This window comes from Anabrus simplex, chromosome 12 (genome assembly GCF_040414725.1).
Source record: "Anabrus simplex isolate iqAnaSimp1 chromosome 12, ASM4041472v1, whole genome shotgun sequence".
Lineage (NCBI taxonomy): Eukaryota > Metazoa > Arthropoda > Insecta > Orthoptera > Tettigoniidae > Anabrus > Anabrus simplex.
This window is the reverse complement of record NC_090276.1, coordinates 69,289,154-69,300,229: the sequence shown is the minus strand read 5'-3', so window position 1 is coordinate 69,300,229 and position 11,076 is coordinate 69,289,154. Positions and strand designations below refer to the sequence as shown.

At 41.0% G+C, this 11,076-nt stretch overlaps 1 protein-coding gene across 1 annotated transcript; it reads left to right on the top strand.

Annotated features, from left to right (window-relative positions):
• The first annotated feature begins 6,842 nt into the window (after positions 1-6,842).
• LOC136884081 (uncharacterized) lies at positions 6,843-9,567 on the top strand. Its single transcript, XM_067156103.2, has 2 exons — positions 6,843-7,218; positions 7,337-9,567. The coding sequence occupies exon 2, from the start codon at positions 7,373-7,375 to the stop codon at positions 8,906-8,908; it is 1,536 nt and encodes a 511-aa protein (XP_067012204.2). The 5' UTR covers positions 6,843-7,218; positions 7,337-7,372; the 3' UTR covers positions 8,909-9,567.
• The last annotated feature ends 1,509 nt before the right edge of the window (positions 9,568-11,076 follow it).

Genomic DNA, 11,076 nt, shown 5'->3' with positions numbered 1-11,076 from the left:
ACATGGTTGAAACCCATGCCTCAAGACAAATTTTCAGCATATTGCATAGTATTTTAATCTTGCATAATATGTAAAACATCATTTACTGTTAGCAACATGGGGAAGCAGGCATTAAAAAGTCACATGGGAGGAAAGATGTATGCCAGTAGTGTCAAGTTCAGCCAGTTCTCGTCATCCCTTTCAAGTTATTTTAAAAAGGAACATTCGAATAGTGAAGTAACAAGAGACTCAAACTCAATAGATAATACCTGGCCGCGCACAAGTTGTCCTCTGCCTGCCACAGCTACCACAACGAACTTTATCACATATGACTCCACTTCTTCTTCTTCTCCTTCCATTAAAGAAGGTTCACCAGAGACGAGATGTCTACAGAATTATCTTTCAAGAGAGCAAGTAACCAAAGCTAAGATTAGGCATATATGGTGCATGCATACTGTCATGCAACACCATTCTTTACGAGCCAGTGAAGCTAGTGTACGTTTGTTTCCAGTAATGTTTCCAGACTCTGAAACAACTTCCAAAGTTCAACTGCACAGAACAAAAGTTGCGTGTAGAATCACTCGTGGTTTAGCTCTCTATTTCCATAAACAAGTTCTTGAGGAAGGTGCACACATTTCACTGTTGGGTTTGACGAGTCACTGAATAAAGTTTCTCAGATGGACCAAATGGATCTTGTAGTTCATTGTTTCAATCCTGATACTAATGAAGTATGCACTTCTTATTTTGATTCCATGTTTCTTGGTCACTCTACCTCCTCAAATTTGTTAAATGGTTTTTTTGTAAGCACAGCAAGGACTCTATCTAAAAAAAACTTACAAATTTCAATGGATGGTCCAAATGTTAATAAAAAGTTCCTTCAGAATTTCGGTAATTTATTAAATGATGATCTAGATCCTCCTATTTTGTTGAACCTTGGATCTTGTGGCTTTACTGTGCACAATTCATATAAAATGGCAGTAAAAGAAATCCTAAAAGTTTCAGACAGATCTTCCATTTGCATCACTCCTTTATGAATCTTTTATTGATGATAAATGTCATGACAAGGTTTGTTAAGTCTGAGTTGCTGCAGTCTTCAGCAAATGTCCTAAAACGAATTTAGACAGTAAAGAAAATCTTCTGCCTACATCTAAAATTGACATAGGTTCTGCTGCTAAAGCAGCACTTCATGGCAATCCTGGATTAAATGATAGAGATATGTTAGTGTTTCGCACAGATTGTCTAAGAGGAATGGTAGCTTTATGCAAGAAGTTACTGGAAAGGTCACCGCTGGCATATCATAGTCATCATCATCTGCAGTTTCCAGCTGTTGGCCGGGTCTGCTCACTGCTGGCATATAAACTGACTAAATTAATTTCGTGTTTCGATCTAACAAGGGAACATTCACAATGGTGAAGTCGCCGATCGCGATGAAACTTAGCAAACACATTGAGGTACATGTAAAAACAATGCCAGCATCAATTTTAGGCGCCAACATTCATTAGCGCGTTAACTAAGGGGCCTAAAACTTGCGACATTTCAAGTTCCGCGCGATCAGCGATGAATACCTGCTGGCCAATGCCAACACTTCCCGTCTGGAGACACACCCTCTGCACCGCCTTTTACCCTCCAAGTGGTTCTCCCCGGCACGTTCCCCTCCCTTCTTCTCGCGCTTGCGTGGAGAAATAAAACAAATAACTAAAATACATGTTGTTATGTGTATATGTATTGACAGGAACAACGGAGAACACAACTGTTCGTTTAAAAACGAGAGTGTTATCGGTAATGAAATGAAATGTCGTATGGCTTTTAGTGCCGGGATATCCCAGGACGGGTTCGGCTCGCCAAGTGCAGGTCTTTCTATTTAACACCCGTAGGATACCTGCGCGTCGTGATGAGGATGAAATGATGATGAAGACAACATACACCCAGCCCCCCGTGCCGTAGGAATCAACCAATTAAGGTTACAATCCCCGACCCGGCCGGGAATCGAACCCGGGACCCTCTGAACCGAAGGCCAGTACGCTGACCGTTCAGCCAGCGAGTCTGACAGAGTTATCGGTATCAACATATTATAAACCTACAATTTCACATGCAGCGCAAAAGACCACGCTTCAATCTACGTTATTACGGCCTATGTCCGCAGTGTGACATCTCCCCGTGAGCGTCAAAACCTATTTGACAATAGTTGACTGCATAACACTCACCCTCAATCACGTCATAAAGCTGCAGCTCCCGAAAGTTCAGCGGACTTTCTTCACCGTGACTTCCGTGCTTTGCTTGAAAATGAAAAATAATTTTTGACACGCTCAGTGACATTGCCCTTAAGGACTCGTCGCAAACGTTTTTATAAATATTTTATAAAATGTAAGCTGGCTATACAATGTGGAAATTCCAAGGGAGAGCTATGAGGGAGGCTGATAGCGTACGCAGTGTAGCACAGGTTCTGTTCGACAGCTAAGCAGACGGCAGCACGTGGAGAGGAAAACGAGCGGTGCTGAGCCAGGCGGGGCGGAGGGGAGGAGGAGCAGAGGTGTGGCACAAAGCAGTGTTCCGGCTAAGCATTGGTCAGGAGGAATTCATCGCTGTTCGCGCGGAACTTGAAATGCAGCAACTTTTAGGCCCCTTAGTTAACGCGCTAATGAATGTTGGCGCCTAAAATTGATGCTGGCATTGTTTTTACATGTACCTCAATGTGTTTGCTAAGTTTCATCGCGATCGGCGACTTCACCATTGTGGATGTTCCCTTGTAAGTGTAGCCAAGTAGCCTCTAAGCAGCAGCTGCTAAGGATAGCTTTAAATGCCTTTGTTGAAAACAAATGGATCTCGCGTAATGAAGCCGATCATGTACAAAGGGGGTTCACTTCTGTTTGTGAGAATGATACTTTGAAAGAAGTGAATTCTTTGACTTCTAAAGATGAGAGGTTAGATCACTTTTGGCTTCGCACTGTTTTTCCAACAGTAAATTTGAAAACAGTAAAGTTGGCTTCATTTCTCAAAATGATACTAATATTGTTTCATGGAAATGCTTCACTTGAACGTGGTTTTCCTTTTAATAAAGAAATTATAGTCGAGAACATGCTACAAGTATCCCTTGTAGTACAAAGAATAATATATGATGCTATCCCAAACCCTGGTGGAATTGAAAAGGTCTCCATTAATAAGAACATGCTCCATGCTCCAAGGAGTGCTCATGCTGTGTATGTTCAAAATCTAAAGGAAAAACGTGAAGCATTGGAAGTAGAAGATTCTTTGCAAAAAAAAAAAAAAAAAAGAGAGAGAGAGGGAACGGCCGCTTTGTTACTGAAAGAATTAGAAGAAAAGAAGCGGAGGATGATGGCAGAAGCTCGACAGTCGTTGGTGGCTATGAAGAAATTTCTTCACTGAAGCAGTAATGGTAGTACATTAAAAAAACTTAAAGTGAATTTAATTAGACTAAATTAAACTTCCAAGTTTTGAAATTTAATATGCACATTAATTGCTTTTTTTAAATGTATTTTAATATTACTGATACTTCCTTTATAATTTTGTTTTTTATCATTTTGTGTCAGGGAAAAAACTGATTTTTATGTCTGGAAAACAGGGAAATGTCAGGGAATTTTAAAATCTGGATTTGGTGGACACCCTGGTAAAAGAAAACAAAACTTACGAGTATTTCACGGGAATGAGAAGTGTATTATTATTTTTTATCTTCTTCTCCTCTTCTTTATCTGTTTACCCTCCAGGGTCGGTTTTTCCCTCGGACTCAGCGAGGGATCCCAGCTCTACCGTCTCAAGGGCAGTGTCCTGGAGCTTCAGACTCTGGGTCGGGGATACAACTGGGAGGATGATCAGTACCTCGCCCAGGCCGCCTCACCTGCTATGCTGAACAGGGGCCTTGCGGAGGGATGGGAAGATTGGAAAGGATAGACAAGGAAGAGGGAAGGAAGCGGCCGTGGCCTTAAGTTAGGTACCATCCCGGCATTTGCCTGGAGTAGAAGTGGTAAACCACGGAAAACCACTTGCGGGATGGCTGAGGTGGGAATCGAAACCACCTCTACTCAGTTGACCTCCCGAGGTTGAGTGGACCCCGTTCCAGCACTCGTACCACTTTTCAAAAATTTTGTGGCAGAGCCGAGAATCGAACCCGGGCCTCCAGGGGTGGCAGCTAATCACACTAACCATTACACCACAGAGGCGGACGAGCCTCCTCACTATGCGCTCAAATCGAAGCCAGAAGTGTCAGAGCCCAGTCGGAACAGTAGACCGGAACAAATGTAATTCACTACTGCTATTCTTTATGGGTAAAAGAAAACAAAACTTAGGAGCCTTTCATGGAATGAGTAGTGTATTATTTTTTATATCAATTTTACAATTTGCTTTACGTCGCACCGACAGATAGATCTCATAGCGACGATGAGATAAGGAAGGGCTGGAAGTGGGAAGGAAGCGACCGTGTAAGGTACAGCCCTAGCATTTACCTGGTGTGAAAATGGGGAAACCACGGAAAATCATCTTCAGGGCTACTGACAATGGGGTTTGAACCCACTATCTTCCGAATGCAAGCTCACAGCTGCGCGACGCTAACCGCAAGGCCAGCTTGCTCAGTATGAGGAATGCAGTCCCGCGTTGCGGGTCGCTCGTCCAGTGTGATTCCTGCGAGGTTTTCCACGTGGCCTAGACTTGGAACATTTTCATAATAATATTATTGATACTGTTATTGGCTTTACGTCCCACTATCTACTTTAACGATTTTTTGGAGACGCCGAGGTGCCGAAATTTAGTTCCATTAGGAGTTTTTTACGTGCCAGTAAATGTACCGACACGAAGCTGACGTATTTGAGCATCTTCAAATACCACCGTACAGAGCCTGGATCGAACCTCCTAAGGTGGGGTCAGAAGGCCAGAGCCTCAACCGGTTGAACCACTCAGCCCAGTTGGAACATTTGTACTCGGTTCTGGGATCTTTTTACAGTCCTTTCTACTATGCATAGTTTTATAACTTGCAAAACAATCGACGATAAGGGTTGGTATCCCTTCCATTGTAACCAATAATGGTGCTCTTGAGATATTTGTACGCTTATGTGAACTTTGGCTAGTCCTTTAATTATCTTCTGTTGAATATTTATGTCCGCCTCTGTGGTGTAGTGGTTAGCGTGATTAGCTGCCACCCCCGGAGGTCCGGGTTCGATTCCCGGCTCTGCCACGAAATTTGAAAAGTGGTACGAGGGCTGGAACGGGGTCCACTCAGCCTCGGGAGGTCAACTGAGTAGAGGTGGGTTCGATTCCCACCTCAGCCATCCTGGAAGTGGTTTTCCGTGGTTTCCCACTTCTCCTCCAGGCGAATGCCGGGATGGTACCTAACTTAAGGCCACGGCCGCTTCCTTCCCTGTTCCTTGCCTATCCCTTCCAATCTTCCCATCCCTCCACAGCATAGCAGGTGAGGCCGCCTGGGCGAGGTACTGGTCATACTCCTCAGTTGTATACCCCGACCAAGAGCTGAAGCTCCAGGACACTGCCCTTGAGGCGGTAGAGGTGGGATCCCTCGCTGAGTCCGAGGGAAAAGCCGAACCTGGAGGGTAAACAGATGATGATGATGATGAATATTTATAAGAACTCTGAGAGTTCCAGTTTCCCCTAAAAATTAACTGACATGAGAAACATTATTACTACCTTTTTAGGATTTTCTAGTGTTGACAAACATTTTGCTAAACTTTGTAAGAATCTCTTATAACCAATATTCCTTCTTTGGCAAATATTTCAATAACAATACTTGTGCCAGGGGCCTTTAGCTGAGTCCTGGCATTACTTCCACTTACTTGTGCCACTCTCCCCACTTTCATCTATGCTATCCGACCTCCCATGGTCAACTCTTGTTCTTTTCCGACCCTGACAGTATTAGAGCACTCGAGGCCTAGGGAGTCTTTCATTTTCACGCCCTTCGTGGCCCTTGTCTTCCTTTGGCCGATAACTTCATTTTTCGAGTGGCGGATCCCTTCCAATTTTTTCTGTGAGGTTACTGTTATATAGTAGATGGTTGCCTACTTGTACTTCCTCTTAAAACAAGAATCACCAATGGCGAAAGTTTAATTGTATAGTATTGAATCAAAATCTCAAAAAACAAATTATTGCCGCACTTGCCTTCTTAAACTGTCAACCTTTATCCCTCTCTTGAAATTTGCTCACAGAGCATTAGAAAACCATTTTGTAGCTTCTTTTCAGCATCAGGGCCGAAATAATCAATGCCATTCGAGTGTAAGCAGTAATTAAGTTGCAGTTACTGCACTGATCTACGCTTACATACGTTACATTACTCACATGTCGGAGGGAAAACTTCGTTAGATATAGAAACTAATTCTAAATGTTGTAGTTTATTCTTACACTACCATATTATGAAATGTTCGAAGGCTCCAATAAAATAATTGTATGTATCCTACAAACATCTGACAACGACTTTGTGAAACATACACACCACCTATATCATCATAGTTCATGAACTTACCTGTGGAAAGAAATACCAGGTCCATTTCTAAAGGTCTCCATGCACCCATACGTTACGCAATATTGCACTGTCGGTTCATAAACGGTAGCTAAAAGTCACTTTTAAATACGGTGGTCACTATTTCTACTGTAACACAACATTCAAAATTTTCCCGGTATCCAACAGTCAGCTGATCGAGAATATGGCATCATCTGCCATCTGTGAGAAAAATGTTCGAAGCGCTTTGGCGTACGAGTTTGTTGAGAAAGTGAACAGAAGGGACATCTAGCGTAGAAAAGTATAATGAAGTGAACAGTCCGAAGTCCGTTGCGTTGGTGTTACTTTGATGTTTTTGTTTATTATTGGTACCTACTGTCAAGTGTCAGGTGTTCGTGTGAACTTTTAATATTTATTTGGTGTTCTGAAGGAAGAGATGAAAAGAAGGAAGGTTATTTAAGACAACACTTGGGATACTTCCTCATACTAGAAGGAAAAGTTAATGGCTCAGAAAGTACATAATACTACAGTTTAAATTGTTAAAGCTCCACGAATACAAACTGCGAACGTTATGCAAACATCGAGTGTCATCGCTGTGATATCTTGTTAGCAATAACCTACAATAAACCAGAGTTCTGTTACTTACTCACACTGTATACTCTATATTCATTAATGAGTAAGTTTACTCGCATTCGTCATGAATTACAGGAACTAAAGTTGCTGTATCTAGGAGTATTTGGGATGTATTTTGAATCTGAAAATCTCAGTGATCATTCAGTCTGAAGGTAAATATTCACAAGGTATGGGCAGCAAGTGGGCATGTCGTGAGAGATCAAGTTGTGAGTTAATGATGATACGATTTATGATTGACATTGTAATAACCGTACTCATTTTCTGTTGTAGTTTCGGTGATACCTTGTTAATGGTGCAGAATCGAATATGCCGCAGCATATATTACCAAAAAGTCTTTTCAAACTTACGTTACGAAATGTTGAGATTTTGGTGAAAAGATCTTGTGTCAATATTGAGTTAAAATATGGAAATTATGACTCTGAAGACTGCAGGCAAGCAATTTACCATCTTCAACAATATCTCCTGTCCAACATACCTGGTATGGTGTTAGACGAGGTGTGTGAAGAAAGGCGATATAATGAAACCCATGAATTTCCTAGTAAGTTCCGGGATGTGAGGATATTGTTAGCTTTGTACATGCACAATAACATGAGAGTGTTTAACATAGGTGATTCAAGACTCTCTGTCGATGATCAGTTTTGGATGATGAATATTTCCAGGTTGCATAATCTTGTTGTTCTAGACTTGCATCTGACTTGTACAGATGAAATACTGGAAGTTGTTGGTAAGACATGTTCAAAGTTGGAGCAGATCAACATTGTGTCTCGATTAGAACCAGAACGAGTGGTTTTGAAAGGTGATACTTTTAATGCATTAAAGTTAAGATTCTTTATTTCAGATGTAGGTTTGAGACACCTATCACAGTGCAAACTTTTAAAGAAGGTGACTATGAATAAAATGTTAAGAAGTCAGTTTGGTGGTAGAATGATGACTGATGATGGAATTCGTTATTTGATCAAATCATTGCCATGTATAGAATTTGTCTCATATGATGATATGGGTATGGTAATTGATTCAGGTATGGAGGATATTGATTTCTTACCATTGACTTATCTAAGTGATCACCATCCTAATGCAAGACATATCCAAGTAGCATCAAGACTGTGTAAAAACTTGCACCATCTTTGTCTTCACATACCCAATCAAGAAGGTGATAGATTTGCAAATGTTCCAGATATTTTAAATGCTTTAGCTGAAAGTGATCTTCGGTTATCTGACTTAGAATTGTTGCATTTTCCTTGTAGCAAAGAACTCTTCAATTTTTTAAGAAAGAAAGGTTGTCACCTAAAAAGTCTGTATTTACAAACACCTGATTTGTTGTGTGCAAACACTTTACGTGTAATTGGTGAGACTTGTCCAGGTTTGCAGGCCCTTAAACTATTGGACACTTGTTATGGTACAGTACAATTATCAGAAACTCTTGAGCGTCAGAATTCTTATACTACTGAAGCTTTGTTTTGCAATCTTCGATACTGTTGGCTTGCAGATATGATGTGCAAACCAGATGTGATATTACCTATGTGTCTTAAGCATGCAAAGCTCTTGGAAACACTGACATTAGTAGTATTCTCTGACTGTATGTGTTTAGATGATGCTATTGCACAAATCACAAGCATCAATCCCCTCACAGAGCTGAAAACTGCCAGTTTTTTCCGAGGTTGTTGCCTTTCCTTTGGAACAGTTCAATATTTTCTTAACCATTGTCCTAAACTGTCATTTTTGACTTTCCCTAAATGTCCTGATATGACACACAAAGACATAATCAAAATTTATGGAGACATTAAACAAAATAACTTTGATTTGCATGTAGAAGTACAAGAACCTGGAGAGCCAGTTCCCTAATGTAGCCTACGGTTTTATCAGGCACAGTCCTGCATTCCTCCTTTTTCAATCATAAAACATTCATTCCTCTATGATAATTCAAAATATGTTGGCAAGAACATTCCGACAAGAGCCAAGTTCCTTTTCAATTTACATGTTCTTTATTTTAAGTGTTGAGAAGATATGAGATATTTACAGTAATGTTGTGTAGTAGTTTGGTCATTTTGTATGCTCTGTACACTAAGAAGTAACATTAAGTTGTGGTGGTGTTTTTTTTTTTTTTTGTAATGAAAAATTAAAATGCTCTGTTCATAAAGTAGGCAACAATTTGCTTATTTCATGAACTGATTTTTAATATGGATCATTTCATGGCCCGAACATAAATGACTATAGTCATTGTCAAGTCCATGAATTCTTCCATCCAATTAACTACCAATATATATGTTTTGTTTTGCAGTGTTAATAAGAGAAAACAAGTTATGAGTTTTGAAAAGTATCTTAAATTATGAGTATTTCTCAAATACTTAGAAGTTATGACTGAAAAACTGCTGTCTCACTGGTGATGTTCATACCAGAATCACCAGTTCCAGTATCGAGATGGCTATTGTTTATAAAGTAACAGAAATATTTTTGACGCTTGTATATTTTGTCAGCAGTAAGTAAATGAAATATATATGATAGCCAGCTGGCATTGTTACTAGCTTCTCACTAAGATGTCCTCCATACCAGGTGAGTTGGCTGTGCGGTTAGGGGCGTGCGGCTGAGAGCTTGCATCCGGGAGATAGTGGGTTCGAATCCCACTGTCGGCAGCCCTGAAGATGGTTTTCCGTGATTTCCCATTTTCACACCAGGCAAAATGCTGGGGCTGTACCTTAATTTAGGCCACGGCCGCTTCCTTGCAGCTCCTAGGCTTTTCCTATCCCATTGTCGCTATAAGACCTATCTGTGTCGGTGTGACGTAAAGCCACTAGCAAAAAAAAAAATATATATATATATATATATCCATGGTTTGGATTCCACGTAAAACCATATGCCACGTGGCTATGGTCACAATATCAACAGTCGCCTAAAACTCCAGGCTTCCATGGCTTTCTTCCTTATTATACACGTTCAGAGTGTGATTATCTTCCTTTTGCTATTTGCTTTACGTTGCACCAAGAGACAGCTCTTATGGCAACGATGGGATATGGTTAGTATTGGGAAGTAAGTGACCGTGGCATTAATTATGACACAGCCCCAGCAATTGCTTTGTGTGAAAATAGGATACTACCGAGCTTGATAGCTGAAGTTTCCCTATGGGAATCAACATCTATATCACTCAATAGCTGCAGTCGCTTAAGTGGGGTATCTGGTATTTGGGAGATAGTGGGTTCAAACCCCACTGTCAGCAGCCCTGAAGATGGTTTTCTGTGGTTTCCCATTTTCACCAAACAAATGTTGAGGCTGTACCCACGGCCACTTCCTTCCCACTCCTAGGCCTTTCCTATCCCATTGTCGCCATAAGACCTATCTGTGTTGGTGCAACGTAAAACAACTTCAATATAGTTGGTCCGTTATTGGACATTATAAATTTCCAGCTAACTTGTTCCTGGCTCCCAACACCAATGCACTATGAGAGACTGTCTCATTTTCAAAAATTGATGCCTGCCTGGCCATTAGATGATAAAGATGTTGATTCCCATAGGGAACCCGAAATATTTGTTACTGAATTTACTCATTTGAAACAAATATTTTGGGTTCCCTGCGGGAATCAACATCTTTATCAATGTAAAACAACTTGTAAAAAAAAATAGGATACCATAGAAAACCATCTCCTAGGCTGCCGACGATGGAGTTCGAACTCATATCTCCCGAATGCGAGCTCACTGCTATATTACTGAAACCACATGGCTGACTTGTTCAGTGTTCCCTCCACTGAGCAAGTTGGCCGTGCGCTTAGGGGTGCCCATCTGTGAGGTTGCATTCGGAAGATAGTGGGCTCAAACCCCACTGTCGTCAGCCCTGAAAATGGTTTTTCATGGTTTCCCATTATCACACTAGACAAATGCTGGGGCTGTACCTTAATTAAGGCCACGGACCCTTCCTTCCCACTCCTAGCGCTTTCATATCCCATCGTCGCCATAAGACCTATCTATGTCGGTGCAATGTAAAATCAATTGTAAAAAACTAAAACTCCCTCCGCGAATATT

Coding starts and splice junctions, on each gene's coding strand:
- LOC136884081 (XM_067156103.2), top strand. CDS start 7,373: ATGCCGCAGCATATATTACCAAAAAGTCTTTTCAAACTTACGTTACGA.